The sequence below is a fragment of the Wyeomyia smithii genome, chromosome 3 (assembly GCF_029784165.1).
Source record: "Wyeomyia smithii strain HCP4-BCI-WySm-NY-G18 chromosome 3, ASM2978416v1, whole genome shotgun sequence".
Lineage (NCBI taxonomy): Eukaryota > Metazoa > Arthropoda > Insecta > Diptera > Culicidae > Wyeomyia > Wyeomyia smithii.
In genome coordinates this window covers 13,356,950-13,384,604 of record NC_073696.1, presented here as the reverse complement: position 1 = coordinate 13,384,604, position 27,655 = coordinate 13,356,950, and the positions used below count along the sequence as shown (strand labels likewise).

At 42.9% G+C, this 27,655-nt stretch overlaps 4 protein-coding genes across 7 annotated transcripts in view; all 4 read left to right on the top strand.

Annotated features, from left to right (window-relative positions):
* Nucleotides 1–4,054: 4,054 nt before the first annotated feature.
* Nucleotides 4,055–4,705, top strand: LOC129728134 (uncharacterized). The gene has a single exon (XM_055686549.1). The coding sequence runs from the start codon at nucleotides 4,055–4,057 to the stop codon at nucleotides 4,703–4,705; it is 651 nt and encodes a 216-aa protein (XP_055542524.1).
* A 1,689-nt stretch (nucleotides 4,706–6,394) lies between these two features.
* Nucleotides 6,395–11,728, top strand: LOC129728133 (uncharacterized). The gene has a single exon (XM_055686547.1). The coding sequence runs from the start codon at nucleotides 6,395–6,397 to the stop codon at nucleotides 11,726–11,728; it is 5,334 nt and encodes a 1,777-aa protein (XP_055542522.1).
* A 4,434-nt stretch (nucleotides 11,729–16,162) lies between these two features.
* Nucleotides 16,163–16,969, top strand: LOC129728132 (uncharacterized). The gene has a single exon (XM_055686546.1). It carries the CDS (start codon nucleotides 16,163–16,165, stop codon nucleotides 16,967–16,969), a length of 807 nt encoding a protein of 268 aa, XP_055542521.1.
* LOC129729863 (uncharacterized) overlaps nucleotides 16,930–27,655 on the top strand; it is a 55,008-nt gene continuing 44,282 nt past the window's right edge. For 3 of the 4 annotated variants that reach the window (XM_055688728.1, XM_055688726.1, XM_055688719.1), the window contains exon 1: nucleotides 16,930–17,792. Coding sequence is in view for 1 of the 4 variants with exons in the window: in XM_055688720.1 (XP_055544695.1) it covers nucleotides 17,746–17,799 (54 nt within the window). In the remaining 3 variants the exon portion in view is untranslated. Of the gene's footprint in view, nucleotides 17,800–27,655 lie in introns of all 4 variants that reach the window. The other variant, XM_055688720.1, reaches the window with a different exon arrangement.

The window sequence follows — 27,655 nt, the reverse complement described above, 5'->3', positions numbered from 1 at the left end:
AATAACTGGAGGCTGGTGCCCTGTCCATCTGGAATGTAGCCCCATGCACATAAACACGTACATTGCCTCATTAATAATGAGTCCGGTCGCAACCAGCAATGAAAAAGTAGAGAGAGAGCAAAAAAACCTTCCTGCATCAGAGCAGAACGAAAAAAACCACCCCAAAAGTGAATGGTTAGGTGGAGCCGTTGAAAAAGAGTCAGCATAAACATTTCACGGAAAAGTGAACCTAAAGATGAAGATGGAGAAAATAAACAAACTTGCATTTGGTTGGCTACTGAAACCGCCACCGGCACCGCCATCTTTCTTCCTCCTTCACGATTTTATGCCCGCTGCTATTGCTCATTAATAAAAGAACAGTGTATGTGCTGGTGCATGGTGGGGAGTGCCATTTCGTGGGAAGTAGAAATTTACCAACATGCTTCACCGTCGCGGTGTCTCCGGCAGTCGGAAAGCGAATGGCGGTTCCTGTTGCCCAGCACATGCTGTAGCGCCAACGTAAACAGTTCTGAATGGTTACACAAAAAAGTGGTCCAAGAATATTCTAAATTATGGAGAAAACATTTTGTTCGCTTCATTTATTAACACTGAGTGAATTCGAAGTTGTACACTCGAAAACGAAGGTGGGGCTGCATCGTGCAGCGCTTTCTTGTTCCAAAGTTTTATGGGTGCTGCAACTGCTTCACTTCCGTTTCTGGTGTTGCATGTGAAATGGGTTCAGTGCCAGGCACGTTCCTGGTTATAGGGGGCCATCAGACTTGTTACGATCCTCGACTGACTTCTCCGTAAAGTGCCGGGAGCAGAAGATAGACTACTGCTCTCTCCGCACACTTCTGTTTGCATTTTGCGAAATGGTAAACGTTTTACGAGCGCCTCGATGAATTCAAGTGCATCTGATACATTTTGCACGCCGTGATTAACTGTATGTTCATCGAATGAGGTTTTTGTTTGCGAGTTTACGGATCTTCGTTTCGAAAGCGTTAATCAATAGTTTTACATGACAGTGTAGAACTATAAATGGAAACTACATTCAAATCGAAAAACAAAAATGTCAAAATGCCGAAAATGATGTATGCAATGTTTCATGCAGAAGTTACATTGCACATTTACATCTGTTTGGTGAGTAATTAAAAGAAAAGTGCACAAGAAAGGACAAATAAAATATAATCACAGCGCGTTTCTCTGAAATCAACGGAAGCATAGTGTTGGGGGATGGGACCGGATACCTCCAACATTTTGGTCCTTCGAACCGGATCCAGGACCGGCTTCGCAATTGGATTCGTCGGCACAGGGTCGACGCGTATAATTTCTTCCGCTGATTGGACTGGCGTGGTTGGGAAACGCCATCTTCCGTGTGCATTGCGGCACACAAAGGGCCAATTTCTTTTGAGTTGCTGTGGCTTGGGTGGATCGCCATTGCTCCCGCTTCAACTTCACAATAGGAGCAGCGTACGCTAGTGCTAGCGTGGCTTGGTGGACGCCATCGCTTTATCGATCCGCTTGGCTTTGTAACCCTTGGTTCCAAATCCAAAGTGTTGACTCTGCCAACAATAATAAAAGCTAACGCTGCTCAGATATACCTTTCACTCCCTTAGTACGACTCTGCAAAAAGCCCCCTAAGTGAGTGATATCACTCCAAGTCTGGCGCTTTGCGTCTTGGACGGAGGGGTCACTCACGGAGGCAAGCTTTTCTTCACAACCACGACTACTCCACTCTGTATGGGTGATATCCCTCCAAGTCTGACGCTTCGCGTCTGGGACAGAGGGGTCGCTCATACCGGTCTGCGAGCAGATGCACTTTGGCAGATTTTGCCACAATTGTTTCGGGCTATCCTAAGTAACAACCGGGAAGTGTTGCCAAGAGAGAGAAAGACGTCAAAATGCGGGAAACCTGAGAGGGTTTATAAGGCTCAGCTAAAGCTGTGAACGCTCTTTTTACGTTGAACAAGTAGCGAAGTTAGAAGTGCGCGCGAAGTCAGTTTTAATCTAGAAGACGAAACGAAAAGCCAGGGTGTAAATCCGTGTAAATTAAGAAGAAAAGTACAAAAGGAAAAGTCAGGACATAAAAGCTAATTGTGTGAAAAAACAAAAAGACACGATTTAAAAGTTAATTGTGTGAAAACCTAAAGAAAAGGTCATTTCAGTAAAAAGTTATTGTATGTAAAAGTTGATTGTGTAAAACAAAGCGATGTCTAAATCTAATCTAAATTCTATTTGAAATGAATATAGTGTACTAGCAACGAATACAAAGAAGAGAGAAGCGCTGAAGAGGGTGTTTTAAAAGTTAAAGAAAAGTCATTTATGTACAAGAAAAAGGTAAAATTTCATATTTATATACTAGAACGCCTGTGTAACGTAGTTTTAAGAGAGCCTGAAATCATTGCTAATTGTCCCCGAACAGGTCCTTGGAGGGGCCTTTTTGTGTTTTGTTCTGGTTTTACCCCAGATATTCTTCCCGACAGTTGCTCGTCGTCAGGTCGCCATTCGATTTGGCCCAATATTCCCCACCCCGCAGGAGCGGTGCTATACAATACGCCACAGTCGTGCGGAGTACACGCGAACGTGATCCCGCCCAGGTTAATCGGCAGAGATACCCTGATACGAGTAGCTGCCAACGCCGGTGTACCCAACCGGTGGTCCGAAGCCGGTGAGCCAAAGCAGGGGAACAGCAAGCAGAAAAAACCGTACAGCGAGGTCGACCCGCGGAAAATTGAAAAGAGTACAATGAGAGTTACACAGGCAGAAAAGCGCAAGTAAACCTAGGTTAAGAGCAATATTGTATCGAATCGGGATGAATATATTATAAGTTAAATGTATGTACGCAAGTTTTATAATCCACACTAATTTACACCCGCCACTTAGTCCGGTATTCGTAACTCGAAAGGAGTTTCCACCCCTCGTCGCTACTGATTTAACGGGAAGGTGCTCTGAACAGAAGCTTTTGAGCAAGTAATAGTTAGCAAGTACATGTTTGGCAAAGCTTTCCACCATGGTCGAGGTCCGCTAGGTGGTTCACTTTCCCTTAGTTCCTGCTCGCAAGAATAAGAGTTGCGTGGTTGGTATAGAAGCAGCTTGAGGCTTACATTCACTCCCCCATCCGTCATATTTCCTCCCAACCCCTGAGCAGCAAGGCTAACAGCTTGGACTTTGCCGATTGGATAGTTTGTCAGGTTAGTGAAGCCTTTGCATGCTATATGTCCAGCCGAGCTGGGAGAACTTCGCAATACTAATGCTTGCTTTATCTGGTGATCCGAAAATAATTGATTATTCGCATCCTGAGTGATTATCGAAATTCCGTGACGAGGAAAGCGTTCAACCATTGGTGCGGCCGGATTGGCGAAATAATTGATCGCTATACTACATTTCCCGGATATTAAGCTACACTGGCGGTAGTGAACGGACTGCATTGGACTTACTGGTCGATAGTTTCCAACATTTTGAAGCATCGAACAGGCAGCGCAACATATTTTTTGCTCAGGTAAAACTTTAGTATATGTACTGCCGTGGCTAGGCACGCAGATAATACACTTAAATTTAAATCGATCCTCTTCGTTTTGCTTTAACTTTGGTGAGCCTTTGCCTTGAGAGGCACATGATTGCGAGTGTTTCAATTTACGTTTGAAGTCCGCTTGCTGGAGGACTAAGCGGTTGTTTCTGGTGCAAATAATTTTTCGTGTGGTAAGTTGCCACGGTATATGCCCGCCGAAGCCGGCACATTCTGCTTACTACATCGCTGTTTCCTCTTCGCTCTCGTTATCTGTTGTTTGAGTGCTATCAACTTGTCGGTTGACTGGGACGTCGCGAGGCTTGAGGAGATTTTTTCGCTTAATTTGGAGTACCACCACCTGGTTCTGTCGGTCAGTGCTTACAGTATATGCCTAGCCAAGCTAGGATTTATCGTAGATTACTACACCACGTCTATTTTTCCTTGCTAATCGGTTTAACGGTGACGTCAGCATAATGCCCGCGGCCAATTCAGCAGCAGCCAAGAAGGCGCCGTCAATGAGGGCGCTTACAGCGAGAATGAAGGAAATTCAATGACATCTGGAGGTTTATGCAAGAATTCAAGGAATCCAATACAGCAACCGAGGTGCAGGCACGCCTTGCTAAATTGGAGGAGCTGTGGGAAGGCTTTAGCGATGTGATGGTGGAGATTTTTGCACACGATAACTACAGTGCAGAAACTAGTGGTTTAGAAAAAGAGCGAATGGAATTCAGCGACCGTTATTACGAAGTCAAATCCTTTCTGGTGGACAAGACTAAGGAGCTTGAAGAGCCACATCGATTAGCAAATTCAACGCGAGTAGGAGACGTTACAACGCACGGTGGTATGGACCACGTCCGGTTGCCGCAAATTAAATTGCAAAGTTTTAATGGAGACATCGATGAGTGGTTGAGTTTCCGAGATTTGTTTACATCGCTCATCCACTGGAAGGAAGATCTACCGGAAGTAGAGAAATTCCATTATCTCAAGGGGTGTTTGCAGGGAGGGCCAAAGAGTTTAATCGATCCGCTGCAAATTACGAGAGCCAACTATCAGGTAGCCTGGGAGTTGCTACTTAAACGGTACAACAATTGTAAACAGCTTAGGAAGCGCCAGGCTCAAGCGCTTTTCAGTTTGCCCACACTGACCAAGGAATCAGTATCCGATCTGCATACCCTCATTGAAGGCTTCGAGAGAATAGTGCAGACCCTGTGTTGGTGAACAACAAGGGTCACCCCAATACTTCATCCCTGGTTGGAGTCAACTATACAGTCCACTACATGCATATCCGAAAATAAGCGACATACGAGAGACAGGCTATTTTATCCGAAAGCAAGCGGCACACGGGAACTGAAGACGGTCACAGCAGCAGAATCGAACACCAACCATCATCATCATCATCATCATCATTAGCCTCTACCGAACGCGCTGCTGATAAGTGGTGGTGAGCCTTTATCACTACCGTGAGAGCGAGATTGCTGATCTGCCAATCGAGGAGGATCGGTATCGGGATCAATCGGGAGGCGCGCAACGATCACTTCGGGAGAAAAACATCGCCGCTTGGACTCACTTCACCTTGGCCCACTTTCGGATCAGCAGCAGTCATCACTCCCATTTCGAACTCCAACAAGAGCGGCTCAGGAAGACCACCAGGAATTTTTAACTCATCCTTATATTAAATTAGCAGTTAGAAATATAATTATAAAATACACTTTCACTGTTTAATGAATAAAAATAGTGCGTTTAAGTAATTCGCGGGGTTAAACAAGGTGTTACTTTCCTTATTCGTTGCAACCATCCAAAGAGGCGGATTGAGTTGCAAGGCATTCGGCGTGGTCCACGGCTGGACACAATTGGTAAAATTATTTCGAGTGCGAGCGCAATCTCTGGTTAGGCCGCTAACGCGGCAATAACGCAAGCCCAGCATCCCTATCTCGTGTTGGACTGGAGGTAAATCCAACATATTGGTCCTTCGAGCCGGATCGAGGACTGATCCGGATCATCAAAGCTGGGCTTTCGCCATTGCGTTTTGGAGCGACTCCTTCATTTACGGGACGACGCCATTTTGGGCGGTGAAGTTTATTGGAGTATTGGGGAACAAAGGTTGTTCCGCCATCGCATATTTTCTAACGCTTCTTATCCGCCATCGCTTAACTGGACATTGGCGCCAAGGGATTTTTCTCAGGTGAGTTGATCCACTACCATATGTCCAGCCGAAGCTTATCGTTTATGCAATACTAACACACGTTTTCGAACATCATTGCTTTGCACATCGAGTTACTTTACTGCACTGTCGGCATTTATATTGGATAACGGTTGAAGTTGGATAAAGCACACCACTAATTGGAAGGATTGGAAGGAAATAGTCTGAACCCTATCATTAAGAAGAGGAAGCGCAGAACAAGGTTCTCCAGGTTAGTGAACAATTGATGGTATATGTTCGCCGAAGCTAGGCTCGGATACTTCACAATTATAATAAAATATCCTCTTCGACGGTGCGTTGTGCTTTATACTATTCTACTCTATATGCGAGTCTATGAGGCTACTTACGGAGACAAGTTTATAATGTACGATACATTTGCTACTCGAACTTACTTTGTGATTTGCTGCGCTGTTAGTTTCTCCAGGTGAGATTCAACAGTATATGGCCAGCCGTGGCCTGGGCTTTTATTGATACTACATGCTTGCTTTCCCACCTCGATTTCCCGTTTCTATCGATCATTTGAGATTATTTTGGAACAAACCCACCGCATCGCCACTTAGTTCGCTATTGGTCACAATTTTACATTCGCTTGGAGTGCAGCAATATATTCCGTCAGGTAAATATAGAATAGTATATGCCTGGCGAGGCTAGGATCGTTCGCAGAATATTACACCACCTATTTTTCCCGCTTATAACAATCGGTTACCATGCCAGCCGCTGCTGGGTCCGCTACAAAAAAGGCACCGTCCCTAAAAGGCTGGATAGCGAAATTGAAGGAAATTCAATCATCCTTCAATGATATTTGGGAATTTGTGGAACAATTCCCGGATGGAAGCACTATCACTGAAATCGAAGTCCGTTTGCAAAAACTCGAGGAATTGTGGGAGAAATTTGGGGAGACACTTGTCGAGATTAAATCACACGACGATTTTCCACCCGAGAGTGGAGACGCCTACGACAAGGAGAGAAGAGAGTTCAGCAACCGTTATTATCGTGCAAAGCCGTTCCTGTTGGAGCGAATCAAGGAACACCAAGCTACTCCACTGTTGGAACAATCCACCCATGCAGGTGATACTACAATGCAAGGTTCGCTCGACCACGTTCGTCTCCCGCAAATCAAACTGCAGTCGTTTGACGGGAACATTGATGAATGGCTAAGCTTTCGAGATCTGTTCACGTCTCTTATCCATTGTAAGGCGGATCTGCCGGAGGTTGAAAAATTCCACTACCTCAAGGGTTGCCTGCAAGGGGAACCGAAGGGTCTAGTTGACCCATTGCAAATTACTAGATCAAACTACTTGATCGCTTGGGATATGCTGCTAAAAAGGTACGACAACAGCAAACAATTGAAAAAGCGACAGGTCCAATCGCTGTTTCAGTTGCCAACAGTTTCTAAGGAATGCCCCAACCAACTTCATGCTTTATTAGAAGGTTTCGAAAGGATAGTACAAACACTTGACCAGATAGTGCAACCGATTGAATACAAGGACCTACTTCTAACTAATCTTCTCACAACGCGGTTAGACCCGATAACTCGCCGAGGATGGGAAGAGATTTCTGCTACACAGAAAACGGATACGGTGAAGGAATTGTTGGAGTTTCTGCGCCGTCGGACTCAAGTACTGGAATGTTTGCCTTCGAGAATAGTGGACACTAAGGGAGGTAACCAACTGCCACCCCAAAGGCTGAGGCCAGTGGCGGTTAAAACTAGTTACAGCACAGTGCAATCGTCCGGTATACGATGCACGGTGTGCTCGGCAAACCATTTACTATTCCAATGCGAGACATTTCAGCGGATGTCGGTGACAGAGCGTGATGCCCTCGTTCGCACTCACTCACTTTGTCGCAATTGCTTTAGACTCGGTCATCAAGCAAAAGATTGCCAGTCTAAGTATTCTTGTCGCTCGTGCAAGAGTCGTCATCATACAATGGTATGCTTTAAACGGGAAAGGGAGAACACCTCCAAAAATCGAAGTACTACTACTACCGCTGCTACCCCATGTGCAACTACGGGAAAACAACCATCCACGCCAACTAATTTGTCCCAAATAGTCAATATGGTGGCTACCAGCACATCAGTGTCAAATTCTGCAACGTATATCAAATCAACGGTTCTTCTGGCTACTGCAGTGCTTCTTGTTGAGGACGATCATGGCAACCAAGTTCCAGCACGCGCACTTCTCGATTCAGGCTCTGAGAGTAACTTCATCTCGGAGAAGTTAAGTCAACGGTTGAAGGTAGACCGTAAAAAGGTGGATATTTCTGTTCTGGGTATTGGACAAGCAGCTACAAGGGTTAAACAACGGATTCAGGCAACAATTCGTTCAAGAATATCGGATTTTACCCGGGAAATGGGCTTTCTCGTGTTACCTAAGGTTACGGTACATTTGCCAACGGCAACGGTAAATGTGAAGGGATGGAGTATTCCAGAGGGTATCCAACTCGCCGATCCCTCGTTCTGTGTGTCTATGGGAATAGACTTAGTACTAGGCATTGAGGCGTTTTTCGACTTCTTCGTATCTGGTCGAAAAATCACATTGGGAGAGCAGATGCCGTCTTTGAATGAATCCGTATTTGGATGGGTGGTTTCTGGCGGGCTGTCATCGATCGAGCAGGCGCCACGTGTCAGCTGCCACGTGACTACGAAAGGACTGGATGAATTGATTGCAAAATTTTGGGCTTGTGAGGAAATCGAGCTCAAAAGGTCATATTCAAAGGAAGAAGAACGATGTGAGGAAATATTTAAACAGACAGTACAGCGTGGCACTGACGGACGATATACGGTTGCGATGCCAATGGTTGAGGATGCCTTTACTCGTCTGGGTGAATCAAAAAATATCGCATTACGACGTCTCCAAGGAACGGAGCGGAGGTTGGCAAGGAATTCTGATTTGAAGCAGCAATATTTGGCATTCATGAGCGAATATATAGAGTTAGGGCATATGCGGTTGATTAAGGAAACCCAACGAGCAGCAGCAGAGCGATGCTATTTACCACATCATCCCGTGGTGAAGGAGGCCAGTACGACCACTAAGGTCCGCGTCGTTTTCGATGCTTCATGCAAGACCTCCACGAATACTTCGTTAAACGAGGTGCTCTTGGTGGGCCCGGTGATTCAGGAGGAGTTACGTTCGATTATATTGCGTTGCAGAACGAAGCAAATCATGCTGGTCGCCGACGTTGAGAAAATGTTTCGGCAAATCTTCATTAGGCCAGAGGATAGACCACTGCAGTGTATTCTTTGGCGGTCGTCGCCTACTGATGAAGTAGCTACTTATGAGCTTAATACGGTGACATACGGCACCAAGCCTGCCCCGTTTCTTGCGACACGAACATTAAACCAACTGGCGAAAGATGAAGGAGCACGATTCCCTCTAGCAGCGAGGGCGGTTATGGAAGACACCTATATGGATGACGTTATCACGGGGTCGAACGACCAGGAGGAGGCACATCAATTAAGGCTGCAATTGGATGCAATGATGAACAGTGGAGGATTTCGTCTTCGTAAATGGGCATCGAACTGCGCTGAGGTTTTACGTGAAATTCCGACGGAGAATCTAGCGATAAGCGATGTGAGTGGTATAAATCTAGACCCAGACCCTTCTGTGAAGACACTAGGATTGACCTGGATGCCAAGAACGGACGTTTTCAGATTCCAGTTCAAGATCCCGCCACTGGAAAAATATGAAGAGCTTTCTAAACGCCAAATCCTTTCGATCATAGCTACGCTTTTCGATCCATTGGGGCTCATCGGAGCTGTTATTACATCAGCCAAAATATTCATGCAACTATTGTGGACCTTGCAAACAAAGAAAGGGAGCAGATTAGACTGGGACGAACCGCTACCTTTGACGGTGGGTGAGAGTTGGCGGAGGTTTTATTCAAGATTACCTTTGCTCAACGAAATTCGCATCAATCGTTGCGTCATCCTCCCAGGAGCGGTGACAGTAGAACTTCATTGCTTTAGTGATGCTTCAGAAAAGGCGTATGGAGGGTGTGTCTACATCCGAAGTATGGATTCAACAGGGAACGTAGCTGTACAACTGTTGACCTCAAAATCCAAGGTTGCTCCATTAAGGTGTCAAACGATACCGAGATTAGAGCTTTGTGGAGCGGAGCTGGTAGCAAAATTATATGGCAAAATTCAACAGTCGTTGAAGCTCAATTTACCCACCTACTTTTGGACCGACTCTACGTGTGTACTGCGCTGGATTCAAACAGTTCCTACTACATGGAGTACCTACATCGCTAACAGAGTGTCCAAAATACAAGGTCTAACGGAACCAAATACTTGGAGGCACGTTCCGGGAGTCCAAAACCCAGCAGACCTGATTTCAAGAGGCATCAGCGCAGAGGACATATTGCATAATGACTTCTGGTGGCACGGGCCATCATGGTTGGCTGAGAGTCAAGAGTTTTGGCCTAAGACTCTAATAAATCAAGTTGACGATGAAGCAGAGGAGAAGAAACGTCGGGCAGTAATAGCAGCCACAGTATCTTCGACAGCAGAATTTACAGACTGGTATCTTGGTAAATTTTCTTCCTTTTCAAAGTTACTGAGACATACGGTAATTTGGCTACGCGCCAGAGAAATGTTTCGCTCGAGAGGGAAAAGGTACCCATCAGGATTCCTCACAACGAAAGAGTTACGAGAAGCAGAACGAACACTTATCGAACGAGTGCAAAGAGAGTGTTTTTCGATGGAATGGGAAGCGCTTTCTAAGGGGGAAGCAGTTTCTCAGCGATCATCGTTGCGTTGGCTTAATCCCAAAATTTCTCAGGATGGGCTTATTAGAGTTGGCGGCCGTCTTCAGCACGCTCAGGAACCTTTCGATACAAAACATCCAATAGTCCTACCTGCGCGTCATCATCTAACGAAGCTAATATTTTTGTATTATCATGGGCGAATGCTCCATGCAGGACCCCAGTTACTTTTGAGCGTAGTAAAACTGCGCTATTGGCCACTAAGAGGAAGGGATGCAGCGAGACAGACGGTTCACAAGTGCCAAAAGTGTTTTCGAGCAAACCCAACTTCGGTACCGCAATTCATGGGTGATTTACCAGCGGCTCGAGTAAACGTGGCACGTCCATTTTCGAAAACGGGTGTGGATTATTTTGGTCCAATATATTTGCGACCTGCGCCCAGGCGACCAATAGTGAAGGCCTACGGTTCTATTTTTGTTTGTTTCTGCACAAAGGCTGTGCACATTGAGCTTGTGTCAGATTTGTCGACAGAAAGATTTTTACAAGCACTTCGCCGTTTTGTGGCACGGAGAGGAAGACCATCGGATTTGTACTCCGACAACGGTACGAATTTTGTCGGAGCTCGCAATAAACTCCAAGAATTACTGCGCTTGTTAAAAAATAAGGAACATCATGGAAGGGTAGCTAAATACTGTGCAGAGGACGGAGTTCAATGGCATTTCAGTCCCCCAAGTGCGCCACATTTCGGTGGGCTTTGGGAGGCGGCAGTTCGCTCGGCGAAGCACCACATCTTGAGAGTGCTGGGGGAGAACCCAGCTACATCGGAGGATATGAGCACGTTGCTCGTACAGGTGGAGGGATGTCTAAACTCTCGACCGATTACTGCCAGTTCCGAGGATCCCAACGATCTAGAACCACTCACCCCAGCACATTTTTTGGTCGGTGCCTCACTACAAGCACTCCCAGATCAGAATTACCTAGACATTCCAACCAACCGTTTAAAACAGTGGCAACTGGTACAAAGAAATGTTCAAAACTTCTGGATAAGGTGGAAAAGAGAATATCTATCGCAACTACAATCTCGCATAAAACGTTGGCGAGTACCTGTTCCAATTGAAGAAGGCAAGCTAGTCATCATTAAAGACGATAATTTACCCCCGCTACGATGGAAAACCGGCAGGATTCAAAAGGTCCATCCTGGCCAAGATGGTGTTGTCCGAGTAGTGACGCTCAAAACCGCAGCAGGCTTTCTCACAAGGCCTGTAGAAAAAATTTGCATTTTACCATCAGCAGAGTTTGACGAGGACGACGAAGGCTCTGGTCGAGCGAACCAATAAACCCTAATTTCCATCACACCCTGGTCGAGGAGGAGTTTTTTTGTATTCTTTTCAGAAATCTGGCTATTTCTGGGTGGGTGAGGATGTTGGTGAACAACAAGGGTCACCCCAATACTTCATCCCTGGTTGGAGTCAACTATACAGTCCACTACATGCATATCCGAAAATAAGCGACATACGAGAGACAGGCTATTTTATCCGAAAGCAAGCGGCACACGGGAACTGAAGACGGTCACAGCAGCAGAATCGAACACCAACCATCATCATCATCATCATCATCATTAGCCTCTACCGAACGCGCTGCTGATAAGTGGTGGTGAGCCTTTATCACTACCGTGAGAGCGAGATTGCTGATCTGCCAATCGAGGAGGATCGGTATCGGGATCAATCGGGAGGCGCGCAACGATCACTTCGGGAGAAAAACATCGCCGCTTGGACTCACTTCACCTTGGCCCACTTTCGGATCAGCAGCAGTCATCACTCCCATTTCGAACTCCAACAAGAGCGGCTCAGGAAGACCACCAGGAATTTTTAACTCATCCTTATATTAAATTAGCAGTTAGAAATATAATTATAAAATACACTTTCACTGTTTAATGAATAAAAATAGTGCGTTTAAGTAATTCGCGGGGTTAAACAAGGTGTTACTTTCCTTATTCGTTGCAACCATCCAAAGAGGCGGATTGAGTTGCAAGGCATTCGGCGTGGTCCACGGCTGGACACAATTGGTAAAATTATTTCGAGTGCGAGCGCAATCTCTGGTTAGGCCGCTAACGCGGCAATAACGCAAGCCCAGCATCCCTATCTCGTGTTGGACTGGAGGTAAATCCAACACCCTGGATCAAGTAGTTCAACAGGCGGACTACAAGGACCTCTTTCTAGTAAACATTCTTACGGCACGGTTGGATCCGGTCACTAGAAGGGGGTGGGAAGAGGTTTCATCAGCAAAGGAACAGGATACTTTAGCGGATTTGACGGAATTTCTACGACGTAGGGTACAGGTTTTGGACTGCCTACCATCCAGGTGCAGTGACACTAGGGGTGTCCCGCAACAACATCCAAGGCAGAAACATTCCATAGCTAGGGTATGCTATAATTCCAACCAAGCGTCTGGGGGACGCTGTACGGCTTGTACGTCGGATCATCCGCTTTATTTGTGCAACACATTCCAGAAAATGACAGTGGTGGAAAGAGATGCATTATTAAAAACTCATGCTCTTTGCCGCAATTGTTTCCGAGTTGGCCATCAGGCGAAAAATTGCACATCCAAATATTCGTGTAGAAACTGCAGAGGTCGTCACCATACGTTAGTTTGTTTCAATCAAAGGGAGAAGGAAACCAAGGTTGCAAGGGATAATACACTACCTTCCAAGGACTCGGACAATCCAGCCTCTACCCAAACGGCTAATATGGCAGCCGTGAATATTCAGGTATCCGGAGCAGCTCGTCAGCATGCTTCTCATGTGCTTCTGGCCACAGCAGTTGTCACAGTCAAAGACGATGATGGCAATCGGTTCCCTGCCCGCGCTATGCTGGATTCAGGATCAGAAAGTAATTTTATAACCGAACGGTTAAGCCAACGTTTAATGGTGACTCGTGATCGGGTTAATATATCGGTCGTCGGGATAGGTCAAGCTTCAACCACAGTAAAACAGAGGTTAAAAGGTGGAACATCCCGAGCGGCATCCAATTAGCCGATCCAGCATTTTTCGAATCCCATGGGGTGGACTTAGTGCTAGGTATTGAAGCATTCTTTGATTTCTTTGAAACTGGCCGAAGGATTTCGTTGGGAGAGCAACTACCTACACTAAATGAATCGGTCTTCGGTTGGGTAATTTGCGGTGGTTCTGCAGCACCAAGCCAACCCTGGCAAATTAGATGCAATGTGTCCACTACATTAATCTCTAGCTTCTAGGCTTGTGAAGAGGTGGATAATGTTAGAACTTATTCACCAGAAGAACGACGATGTGGAGACATTTTCACACAGACGGTACAACGCAACACAGATGGGCGTTACACCGTTGCCTTACCGAAAAGGAAGGACATCCTATTCAACCTGGGCGATTCAAGGGACATCGCATTCAGACGTCTTCAGGGAACCGAACGTAGACTGGCAAGAGATGAAAATCTGCGAAAGGAATATACCACTTTTATGGACGAATATCGGCGACTCGGGCACATGCAGAGGATCGACGACACGGATTCGGTTCAACGATGCTACTTGCCGCACCATCCCGTCGTCAAAGAATCTAGTACCACCACTAAGGTCAGGGTCGTGTTCGATGCCTCATGTAAAACGGCCACTGGGGTGTCTCTCGACGACGTTTTACTGGTGGGGCGATACAGGAAGATCTTCGTTCAATTATCCTGCGAAGTAGGACCAAGCAAGTCATGCTCGTGTCCGACGTGGAGAAAATGTTCCGCCAAATAAACATTTGTCCCGAAGATCGACCGCTCCAATGCATCCTTTGGCGAAACTCGCCATCCGAGAAAGCTCAAACCTACGAGCTTAATACCGTAACCTACGGAACTAAACCAGCCCCATTTCTGGCCACCAGGACTCTACATCAACTGGCAGTTGACGAACAAGAACGGTTTCCGCTAGCGGCGAGTGCTACAATCCATGACATCTACATGGATGATGTCATCACAGGGGCGGACAGCATAGATACTGCGCTAGAACTGAGGATTCAGTTAGATGAAATGATGTCACGGGAGGGTTTCCGGCTTAGAAAGTGAGCTTCGAACTCTCCAGACGTATTAAAGGGCGTTCCTGAGGATGGATTGGCCATTCGCGCTTTGGAAGGAATTAATCTTGATCCAGACTCATCGGTGGAAACATTAGGCTTGACCTGGATGCCTGTGCCAGATACACTTAAATTCAGTTTTGCTATCCCTACTCTAAATGATAAATTATCACTAACTAAACGATATGTACTGTCGGTCATAGCTACACTCTTCGACTCACTGGGACTGTTAGGCGCTACTATCACGTCAGCAAAAATTTTCATGCAAAGGTTGTGGACGTTACGCGACGACGGCGGTAACCCTCTGAGCTGGGATCAATCACTGCCTCCAACGGCGGGTGAGGCTTGGGTGAAATTTCAGGAACAAATTCCCCAACTCAATGAGTTGCGTATTAGGCGGTGTGTTATTATCCCACAGCCTGTCGCCGTGGAGATTCATTGTTTTTCTGATGCCTCGGAGAAGGCATACGGTGCATGTCTATATTTGAAGAGTATAAACGCTGAGGGAGAGGTCAGAGTGCATCTACTATCTTCCAAATCAAGAATAGCTCCACTAAAATGTCAAACGATTCCGCGGCTAGAACTTTGCGGTGCAGAACTAGCAGCGAAACTGTTCGAAAAGGTGAATGGCGCGATACGCCTAGCGGCACGGACTTATTTTTGGACGGACTCTACCTGCGTGTTACGTAGATTTCGGCTACACCCACAACCTGGTCCACAGATGTAGCCAATCGAACAGCAAAAATTCAAACTATCACCGAGTGTGGCCAATGGCGGCATGTCCCTGGTGCGCAGAACCCTGCTGACTTGATTCCCCGAGGGATTTTGCCAGGAGAAATACTACAAAACACGTTCTGGTGGGAGGGTCCCGATTGGCTGAAACTAAAGATGTCTTCCTGGCCAAATGCTCCAGTAAACTTATGCGCAGAAGAAGGGGATGAGGAGAGACGTCGTTCTGTAATTGCCGCTGTTGTTTCTACTAGGAATGAATTCAATGAAGCATGGCTTGCCAAATTCTCGTCTTACACCTCGCTTATCCGTGTTACAGCATATTGCTTGCGATTTATAAAGTTGCTGCGGACACATCGCAAGGAGAAGGTTCAATCAGAATTTTTAAATAGCACGGAATTGAAGGAAGCAGAAACGGTATGGGTGCGTCAAATACAAAAGGAGTGTTTTGCGGATGAATGGTCTAAGTTATCAAAGGGAGCTAGTGTACCAAATAACTCTCCATTGAGATGGTTCAACCCGTTTATCAGCAAGGATCAGGTGATACGATTGGGCGGAAGGTTGAAAAATTCGTTAGAGCCAGATGAAGTATTGCCTAAATTGTTGTATTGCCGGCACGACACCGTTTCACCCGCATGCTGTTGGAATACTATCACGTTCGACTTCTTCACGCTGGGCCGCAGTTATTATTGTCAGTCGTCAGGCTTCGGTTTTGGCCATTGGGTGGCAGAAGTCTAGCGAGACAGATTATACACAAATGCCTGAAATGTTTCCGTTCAAAACCATCAACTGTTCAGCAATTTATGGTGGATCTCCCGATGTCGAGAGTGACCATCTCACGACCATTCTCTGGTACCGGAGTTGACTACTTTGGTCCAGTTTTCGTTCGACCACTTCCAAGGCGGCCGTAAAGGCTTACGTAGCCATTTTCATTTGTCTCTGTACAAAGGCGGTCCATATGGAACTGGTTACGGATCTGTCTACCGAACGGTTCCTCCAGGCACTGCGACGATTCGTGGGTAGACGAGGCCGATGTTCAGATATTTTTTCCGACAACGGTACCAACTTTGTCGGTGCACGTAACAAATTGTCAGAATTTTTGAAGGTCTTAAAGAGTCGAGACCACCACGATGCAGTATTCAGAGAGTGTGCCAAGGAGGCCATACATTGGCATTTCAATCCACCGAGCGCCCCCCACTTTGGCGGTATCTGGGAAGCGGCAGTCCGATCTGCAAAACATCATCTATTGAGAGTGATAGGCGAAACACCCCTTTCGCCGGAAGATTTCAGCACGCTACTGGTCCAGGTAGAAGCTTGCCTCAATTCCCGCCCCCTTACAGCGCAAAGTGACGATCCGAATGATTTGGAGCCATTAACACCGGCACACCTTTTAATCGGCTCGTCCTTGCAAGCCATCCCCGAACCAAACGTAGATCATTTGCCAACCCTTCGGCTCAACCATTGGCAATCAATGCAGCGTCATCTGCAGACCTTCTGGAAACGATGGAGACGAGAATATTTGTGTCAGCAGCAAGGTCGAACAAAACGTTGGAAGCCAGCCGTCCCCATTGAAGAAGGAACATTGGTCGTCGTTAAGGACGAAAATTTGCCCCCTATAAAGTGGAAGATGGGTAGAATCTGCCAGCTGCATCCCTCGGCAGACAACGTAGTGCGTGCTGTTACACTGAAGACAGCTACGGGAAATTTGACACGCCCAGTGGAGAAAATCTGCTTGCTTCCAGTTCCGGATGATGAGGAAGCTTAGCGTACACCTACCCACAATCCCGTCCCGCCGAAGAGGATCTGTTTTTTCTTTCTTTTCAGAAATCTACAATTTCTGGGTGGGTGAGGATGTTCGCAAGTACCCCCAACGCTACAACCCTTACAATATCACAGAACGAGCCAACAAAAAACAATATTACAGAACGAGCCACACTGCTGCATAAGGAAGCCGATCAATCCACATCGGCTACTGCAGAGCAGACAATGAGTGACCAGCCGCTATCATTTCCTCATCGACACCGATCGCTGCTGGAGCGATAGCAAAGCTGGAGCGATATCGAAGCTGGAGCTAGAGCCGAAGACGTGCTACCGATAAACCCATCGATCGCCGAAGGAATTGACCCGATCGCTGCTAGAGCGAGAATCGATCACCGGAGAGATGCCACCGATAAGCCGATCGATGAGGCGTCGCCAGGAGAGAGGCAGTCAACCCGAACTTCATCCCACCGCCGACCGCTGCCAGATAACATCGCACGGCCCATCTAGGATCGTTATCTATTGAAGCGCTGCTGGAGCAGCGCGCTAGTCTCCTTCCAATCACCGGATAGCATGGGCGATGGAACCGCATGCTAATTCATTCGTTTAAGTTAAATTAATATCATTTGTAGCAGTTAAGAAAAATAAAATAAAGCAAATAGTTCCTAAAATGTGTTAAATAAATCGGTGTTATCAGTGAAACTGTGTTAGTTGTTGGAGAGAAAGGCGCCGCTGGATTCGTGTATACTCGGTCATTCTGCTAGGAGTAGCAGAATTCCTTCGATGCTGGGGTTTGGATTCAACGTGCAACGAGCTATCGAAATTTGGAGGTATCCGGTACCATCCCCCAACACATAGAATGACTTTTTAACGAAAAATCTGATGAAGCAGTGCCTTAAAAAATTTCCTTTCCCAATCCTTCACAAAAGGCCGTCTAGTGGCGTTTCCTGCTGGCGTTACCTTGCACCCCAAGGAAAAGGTCTTTTCTTCGGTCTATCGCCGCCACCTGCTATCACCAGCTTCGTAACTAGACCGATAATTTCCTTTTAATGGCTACGAGTGTTAAATATTTTATTTATTAATTAGCGTTATTTATCGATCTATGGCGCACGACCAGCACCTTTCTTTGTGTTATGTACGCTTTCGCCAGGAATCTCGACAGCCAGCCACCCACATTAGGCATCATGGAAAAATGAACTTCGCTGAATGGCAGTGGCAGAAGAAGGTGGAAAAAGGTCAATTATTGCTACCGCTGAAACTTTCCTCGCGTCACAATTTGGCTGCCTGGATGTTTCTCGGGGGATGACGGGAAACCGTTTTAATAAATGTGACAGGCAATAAATAACTATTTTAAGCACACTCCAACCAGTACCGGTTTCTGGTTTGAAATTCTCGTTCGGTATTGGCTGTTCGACGTGATTGTAACATTTTGACTTGCTTTGGTGCCATGGTTATGGGATTATTCGGGGAAGGCGTAGCACAAATTTCTTAAGTAACTCCTAAAAGCCTAATTTATTGGCCGGAAGAGTTTTAAGAATGAGGAAGGCGGAAGGAAAAGTTTCGTGGAATACAGCAACACTGTTGCAAGGTCCTTTAACATTTATTAACAATTGTAATTTAAATGATTTTATCGTCTACGTATAGAGTTTATTGTTCTCATAGAAAATGTACTCATTTGAATGTAGGAAACCTAATAATTATCTGTATTAATTCAATCCACATCTGGAAAACTCAATCAATTGTTTATCAAATCGTCATGAGATTCAATTAAATTTCCCCGCCATTTGGCTGCAAATAATCCGAACTGGGGGTGAATTCCATTCCGATAAACTCTATTAAACAATCGACTGAAAATGGGAAACGAGTGTCAGGCAAGACATTTCAAAAGCCTTAATTTCCTGCTCCACAGAAATCGAACCAGCTGAAGCTAAGTGGTAGTAGAACACTGCTTATCTGTGTACTGTTCCTACCGCATTCTGACGGACAACCCCCTCCCTGTCGCATTATCGAAATATTTTGCGGTTGTCTGTCGAGATTAGCTGAGCAACCGGTATTCCTTTCGAAAAGAAACTTGTTCTTGCTCCGATTACCCTCGCGGATAAATTTATAAACTGCGTTTAAAGATTATAAGCCTCATTTTCGTCCCATTCCATCCTGTGCTTCCAACTCGCAGAGATACTTATTCACGAATCTGGGAAAAACGGTATTGTTTATTTAAATAATAATACAATAAAGCGACATTAAATGAAACACGGCTAAGAACAAGGTTGAGAAACAGGAGCGAGAGACAAAAACGACGGGAGAAGCAGAAACTTTTCCGTTACACAAAAGCCGGAGGAAACTTTCGCCTGAAATACTTTGTCCCCGTCGTCATCGTCTTGTTCGTCGTACGGTTCGCAAAACGCATCACCAGGATACACGTGGGACCCGGAACGGCGATGGATACAAGATTTTACCTCACCAGCATCGGTAGGAAATGCTACTCGTGGTTGCGACAACGGGAACATCTTGACTCCGAACAAAAGTACCTTAAAAAGTTATTCAAATGAAAAACAAATTGATTATTGTGTTTTCTCCATTTTTCTCCACCTGGAACCTGAAGGGATACGATTGGCAAGAGGGGACAAACAGGATAGAGCTGAAGGGCCCAAGCCGAGAGTTCATCTCATTTTATGATAGCAGATCCAAAAGTGTAGGCTAATAGGGAGGCCCAAATTGTAAGTTTGATGTAAAATGGTGGGAAATTGGTTTGAAATGAGTTTCATCGTTTGTTTTCAGCAAAATTTTGTTACTTAAGATGAAACTGCTTGTTCTCGGTTTAACAACTGCACGTGTTCAACGCGCACGAGACAACCTAATGTGGAATTATGAAAATAGGAAAGAGTTCTCGCTACCGGGAGGAAAGCCTCAAAACGGAAGTAGATCCCGTATTTCCGAGAATTCTTCCACCATTACTAGCGCGCTACCGGTGCTTATCAATAGCTAAAGCAGCCGACTTCTTCGCTTGACGGCGGCCTTCGGTAGCGTGCTCGTAGCTGTCGTAGATATAGCTAAGGTGGCATTAATAACAAAAAGAACCAACCAGCACAAGCCATTCACTATTACCCGGGCTGCAGAAGTATCATCTTCATTGAACTGAAATATTTCTTGGCGATGGTAGCGGTGCAGTGCAACGTCTGGGGTTTGGGTTGGGAACTTTTTTGTCAGATTTTCTCGTTGACTTGAACGCTGGCGTCTTTCCTTTGTGATTTCTTGGCTCTCCACCACATCCGGTATAGATGACGTGTTTCTCTGTCAGCGAGAAAGTTACCGGTTATTGTTGTGTAATGCTGCAAGAGTAGTACGCGGCTTTGTCGTTTCGTTTGTTAATTTAGAAGCGATTTGTGCAGAACAGAGTTTGCATGCGCGGAATTAGATTTGCTCTGCGAAACTTTGTGTCATTTGGTTGCAGAGAAATTACATTATGCATTCAGAACAATTGAGTCTGAATTAGAGTCGTCGGTTATTCATGCAGAAGTTTACCACGTCAATCAGTTGATCTCACCTCCAAGCCAAGTTTTACACCACATAGAATGATTGATAGTAAAGGAACCGGGGGCAAGATGTTCAGCAAAACAGTGACTGGTGCTTTTCAAGAAATATTACCTAAATAACATATTTATAGTGATTTTATGGTACTATTTCGATTCCCACATTACCACATACCCGCATTGGGGGATATTTAGCCATTTTTGCATTGTTTTTCGAAACCGGAAGTCGTCATTTTGATGCTGTGTATCATTCCGATTTCATCATTAGCATTACCGACATTAGTAGGTATTTGACTATTTTAGTTTGCTCTTCAGAAAGAGGAAGTTACGAATGGTATCTGGGGTCGGGTTCAAGCTTCTTAAATAGCATTCCGATTCCGGAAATACCCACATTGGATCGTAATTGACTAGTCGACTAGTGTTTTCGGACACCGGAATTTGCCATTTTTTATTTCAAAATAGTGCATGAACTCTGATTTAAGCATTTTTTATTTCAAAATAGTGCATGAACTCTGATCTGGGTATTGTTGTCCCTTTGGATTTTTGAATGACGCGTGGAGTTCGTTTCCGACTTGAGCTTGAGCATCAGCTTGACAACCGCATATTTCGTAGTTTTTTACATAACCTATGGAAATAAATCTCCGTGAATGTGACATAAGTCTCTCCCAAGCCGAGATACGACAACTGGCTTGTTAGGCCAGCATCGTACCTCGAGACCCATCTGGGATATCTCGGATATCGATTGTACTATATTTAAATAAATCCACAGAGAACAGACATTCATGTTCTTATAAAGAAATTTGAAAATGTTTAAAAATTCGAATCAAAATACGTTAATACACTAACGACATGTGTCTTGTGGTGCCCCAGTTGCACTGCATAAATATTGCCGTATCGATATTTTTTCCATATCAGTGCTTGGTTTGTAAGTGACGAGAGCGCCACATAGCGGGAGCCTTACCACTTACTGGTAAATAACGGTTGCAAGTTTTTACACATCTTTTAAAAATAAGATGAACGTCTGTTCTCTGTGATAAAACTATGTTTGTTGCTCACAAAATAGTGCATTTGTATACAAATATTAAATTTTTTAAGCTTTAAGCTTGAAATGTCTTTAAAACGAATGCATGTAGAAAGTTAGTTACAAAGAGCTTTCTGACTTGAACTTACTATTAGAACCATATTGCATTATTGTAATTTGAATATTCTTAACACACGTTAAAATTGAAAAAAAATTGAAATTTTACTTTCAGACAAAAATTCGACTTACATTTCACAACTCAGGACTTTTTATCAAAAGTTTTGTAGCAAAAGTGAGTTACAACAAAAAATAATTTAAGTGGAAAATTTAATCATTTTTTGGTTTAATTTAGAGTTGAATTAGAGTTGAATTTCTTTCTCAACATAAATTCAAAATAACTTGAAAATGATGCATTAACGAAGTTAACTATCATTTCTCAACTTCAAATGAATAATTAAATTGTTTAAAATCATTAGAATACAATTATTTTGAAAGATGCTGAAATTGAATATTTTTGTAAAAACTAAGCCTTTTCATAGGAAAAATTGTCCTCATATCTTCATTCTAGAATTTTTGTTAAAAATTGCGTTCAAGTTTCTTGAAAAAAAAAAAAATTCAACTCATTTTTTTGTAGATCAAAATTTAGTGTAAAATTTTTTTAAGGTGCATCTTTTACAAGGCATTATTAATTCTCTACACTTCATTCTCAGACAGTTAGTGTCTTCAGCAAAGTGATTTTTGTTTCTATTTTGCTATTAATCCACTTTAAAGAAAGATATGAACAAGGCCGGAATTAGACGCTGGGGGGCTCAGGGCAAATTTGTTTGTGAGGCCCTTTTTTTTTTTTTTAAGGGGGGATTTGTTAGTAGCTTAAGTATTTATGATAAATATTAGTAAATAATGAGTATGTGTGTCCAATCACAAATGGTGATTTCTCAACACTGTTAGAAATTTGAAATTTTAATTGTTAGGATTTGTTTGCTTTCGCAACAAGGACTTATCATTCGTAGGGATTTAAACCTACTTGTCAGAAAAGGGGAAGTAAACTTACAACTAACTTAATTGCTAACTTATTGGCTATAAAGAGAGCTTATCGTAGCAATTGAGGATTGCAACGATTTTTGTCGAAAATTGTTAATAATTTTATTTGACATAGCTTCTAATGGTTCAACACCAGCAAGTCTATGTAATTCGAGTGTACCAAACCAAGGAGGACGCTTCAAAATCATTTTCAGAATTTTATTCTGAATCCTTTGGAGCGTTTTCTTCCTTGTTGAATAGCAACTTGACCAGATCGGTACAGCATAAAGCATTGCTGGTCTAAATATTTGTTTGTAAATCAAAGGTTTGTTCTTTAAACAAAGTTTAGAATTCCTGTTAATGAGAGGATATAAACATCTCGTATATTTGATGCACTTGGCTTGTATACTCTCAATGTGCTCTTTGAAAATAAGTTTTTTATCATAAATTAGTCCCGAGTACTTAACCTTGTCGGACCAACTTAAAATAACCCCATTCATCTTGACAACGTGATTATTGTTTGGCTTGAGGAAAGACGCCCTAGGCTTATGCGGAAAAATTATCATTTGAGTTTTAGAAGCATTGGGAGAGATTTTCCACTTTTGCAAGTAGGAAGAAAAAATATCTAAACTTTTCTGCAATCGACTGCATATGACACGAAGGCTTTTTCCTTTTACGGAAATGCTTGTGTCATCGCAGAACAATGACTTTGTGCATCCTGGAGGCAAATCAGGAAGATCTGAAGTGAATATGTTGTACAGGACTGGCCCCAAGACTGAACCTTGAGGTACACCTGCTCTGACAGGAAATCTATCAGATTTTGAATTCTGATAGACAACCTGCAGAGTTCGATCAGTAAGATAATTTTTTAAAATTTTGATAAGGAAAATCGGAAAATTAAAAGTTTGCAATTTCGCAATCAAACCTTTATGCCAAACACTGTCGAATGCTTTTTCTATGTCTAAAAGAGCAGCTCCAGTGGAATAACCTTCAGATTTGTTAGCTCGTATCATATTAGTAACTCTGAGCAATTGATGAGTAGTGGAATGCCCATGGCGAAATCCAAACTGTTCATTTGCAAAAATTGAATTTTCGTTGATGTGTGACATCATTCTGTTAAGAATAATTCTCTCAAACAGTTTACTTATTGAAGAAAGCAAACTGATTGGTCGGTAACTTGAAACTTCAGCTGGATTCTTATCCGGCTTTAAAATTGGAGTAATTTTTGCATTTTTCCATAATTTGGGAAAATATGCAATTTTGAAGCAGCAATTGAAAATTTTCACTAAAAATTCCATTGTGCTCTCAGGGAGATGTTTGATTAGTATATTAAAGATTCCATCGTCACCAGGTGCTTTCATATTTTTGAAATTTTTAATAATTTATTTAATCTCATTCAAGTTAGTTTCAATTATTTCTGCAGGTAAAAAATTCTGGGAAGAAATTAAATCAAATTGACGTGTGACTTCAATTTCAATTGGACTCACAAAATTCAAATTTGAGTTATGAACACTCTCAAACTGCTGAGCAAGTCTTTGAGCCTTTTGTTCATTGGATACAAGAAAACGTTCACCATCTTTTAAAACTGGAATAGGCTTTGAAGGTTTCTTAAGAATCTTCGACAGCTTCCAAAATGGTTTTGAATATGGTTTCAATTTTTCAACTTTAGTCTCAAAATTTTGATTTCTCAGAAGAGTAAATCTATGTTTAATCTCTTTCTGTAAATCTTTATAAATAATTTTAAAAACAGGGTCACGAGAACGTTGATATTGACGTCTGCGGACATTTTTCAAACGAATTAGAAGTTGAAGATTTTCGTCAATTATTGGTGAATCAAATTTCACTTGAGCCTTTGGAACAGAATAATTCCTGGCATCAACATTTGCACATTTTAATGCTTCCAAAGCGGAATCAATATTCACTTCGTTTTGCAAATCAAGCTCATTATTGAAATTTCTCTCAATATAATTTTTGTATCTTTCCCAATTAGCTTTGTTATAATTAAAAACAGAGCTCATAGGGTTTAAAACTGATTCATGTGATAAAGAAAAAGTTATTGGAAGATGGTCAGAATCAAAGTCAGTATGTGTGATCAAATCACCACATACATGACTTTGATCTTTCAGCACCAAATCAATTGTTGAAGGGTTTCTTACAGAAGAAAAGCATGTAGGACTATTCGGAGACAAAATAGAATAGTATCCCGAAGAACAATCATTGAATAAAATTTTGCCATTGGAATTACTTTGAGAATTATTCCATGAACGATGTTTAGCGTTAAAATCGCCGATTATGAAAAATTTCGAACGATTTCTGGTGAGTTTTTGTAAATCACCTTTAAAATAATTTTTGAGCTCGCGTGTGCATTGAAATGGTAAATATGCTGCGGCAATAAATAAAATCCCAAGAACTTCAATTCCCAAAGTTTCAATAACTTTCGTCTCAAGATGGGGAAGAGCACGATGTTTGATTCGGCGATGAATAACAATTGCAACTCCACCGCCGGAACCCTGAATCCTATCATATCTATGAACCACGTAATTGGGATCATATTTTAATTTTATGTTAGGTTTCAAAAATGTTTCAGTAATAATTGCAATATGCACATTATTTACTGTTAAAAAATTAAAAAGCTCATTCTCATTGGCCTTCAATGAGCGAGCATTCCAATTTAATATTTTAATTGTTTTATTTAAAATCATTGCTAAATTTTAAATTAGAAACAATTTTAATAGTAAAATTTGTGCCTATTTGAATGGCTTCAAACATTGATTTTGCCTGCAACATGGCGTTCATAAGATCGAACGTTGCCTGTTGCAAAAAAGAAAGTTTACCTGCCGTAATAGGCCCCAGGCAGTTGACATTAGAAAAAATATTTTCGGTAGCAATATTAGCTGGAGTGATAGGTGTACAATTATTTTCTAGCGTGTTTTGCTTACCCATATTAACGGTCATTTTCGAACTACCAACACTAGGCGGTATAATGTTCGAACTACCTGTAACCTGTGCATAAGTTAAACGGGTATGCAAAGGAGTAGGTAAACTATGCGTCACTGGTACGCTTGGAGAATTTTGTTTTGAAGTTGGTTTTAATTGTGAAATTGAATTTTGTTTACCTTGCCTTGCCTTAACAATTGCTAACCGGACTGGGCATTGATAAAAATTTGACGTATGGTTGCCGTTACAATTCGCACAGCGAAAATTTTTACTCTCTTTCACAGGACATGTGTCCTTTTTGTGAGAAGAGTCTCCACAATTAAGACATTTTTGGTCCATGTTACAGAATTTGGAACCATGGCCATAACGTTGGCAAGTACGGCATTGGGTGATATGCTTTTCACCTCCGCCATACTTCCTATAAATTTCCCACTTTACACGCACATTATACAAAGCATGTGCTTTTTCAAAAAATTTTAAGTTGTTAACCTCATTACGGTTAAAATGAATTAAATAATTAACAAGGGAAATTCCAGTTCTCTGACTGTTTTCGCCTCGTGATTTTTGTTTCATTAGAATTACTTGGGTAGGGGCTATGCCAAGTAATTCTGTTAAAGTAAGTTTGATCTCATCAACGGTTTGATCGTTGGTGAGACCTTTCAAGACAACCTTGAACGGCTTGGCGTTCTTGGTGTCATATGTAAAAAATTTGTACAGCTTGTCAGTTAAATACTGGACAAGACGATCACGACCCTTTACTGAGTCGGCTAATAAGCGGCATTCACCTCTACGGCCAATTTGATAGGTAACTTTAACGTCAGAAACAAACGTTGAAAGTTCCTTTTTGAATATATTAAATTCAGAAGAAATAGTTACCACAATAGGTGGAACTTTCTCCTTTTTTAAAGATTTTATATTTTGTATAGTTTCATTATTAACAACTTCCATTTCACCAGCTTCTTGCTCAGGCAAAATATCAAAAGGATTGTCACTACAGACACTCGAAGTGTCAGAAAGAGATGCCTCTCTTTTCCTCCCCGCAGCGATGCGAGGTTTCTTTTTCCGTCCAGCCATTTCAGGTGATACGAAAAAAGTTAAAACAAATGTTAAATTCAAAAGTAGGTAGTCTTGAGAAAGACTGATGGGAAATAACTTTCAGGTAGTCTTTAAAAGACACACTGACAAAACACAAACTTTGAAGCTATAGTCAGTCAAAGACCAGTCCACAAGCAACCGAAAAAACGTCTGACCTGTAGGACAGTTCAAGACGCACTGAGTTTGTGAGGCCCTCTTTTCTTAAAACATTTAGAGATAACGTTCTGGTAGGTGACGAGCAAAAAAAAACGTCGCCCTAGGTCTAGGGGGGCCCTGGGCATTCACCCCCTTTGCCCCCTCCCCTCAAATCAGAGCCTGGATATGAATTTAATTTTTTTCGTGTTTGCATATAAAAATTAGCAGCTGTAGCAGATTTTATAGGAAACAACTTTTTTGAAGACAATAAATTTCGATATGAATGGCTATTTAAATGGACATTTATGGTGTTTTCTATAGAATGCCCCTAAAAATCAATTTTCATTGCATGACTTCTTATAGTGTTTTCAATGTTCTCGTTTACTTGAAAAAACAGATTTTTTTTCAAAGAAAGGGTGAAAGGAAGAATGGAAGAGAGGTGACAAAAAAAGGAAGAAAGAAAGAAAGGAAGAAAGGAAGAAAGAAAGAATGGAAGAAAGGAAGAAAGGAAGAAAGGAAGAAAGGAAGAAAGGAAGAAAGGAAGAAAGGAAGAAAGGAAGAAAGTAAGAAAGAAAGAATGGAAGAAAGGAAGAAAGAAAGAAAGGAAGAAAGGAAGAAAGGAAGAAAGGAAGAAAGGAAGAAAGGAAGAAAGGAAGAAAGGAAGAAAGGAAGTAAGGAAGAAAGGAAGAAAGGAAGAAAGGAAGAAAGGAAGAAAGGAAGAAAGGAAGAAAGGAAGAAAGGAAGAAAGGAAGAAAGGAAGAAAGGAAGAAAGGAAGAAAGGAAGAAAGGAAGAAAGGAAGAAAGGAAGAAAGGAAGAAAGGAAGAAAGGAAGAAAGGAAGAAAGGAAGAAAGGAAGAAAGGAAGAAAGGAAGAAACGAAGAAAGGAAGAAAGGAAGAAAGGAAGAAAAGAAGAAAGGATGAATGGAAGAAAGGAAGAAAGGAAGAAAGGAAGAAA

Excerpts from the sequence above, each read along its gene's own strand:
- LOC129728132 (XM_055686546.1), top strand. The coding sequence starts at position 16,163 with ATGGAACTGGTTACGGATCTGTCTACCGAACGGTTCCTCCAGGCACTG.
- LOC129728133 (XM_055686547.1), top strand. The coding sequence starts at position 6,395 with ATGCCAGCCGCTGCTGGGTCCGCTACAAAAAAGGCACCGTCCCTAAAA.
- LOC129728134 (XM_055686549.1), top strand. The coding sequence starts at position 4,055 with ATGCAAGAATTCAAGGAATCCAATACAGCAACCGAGGTGCAGGCACGC.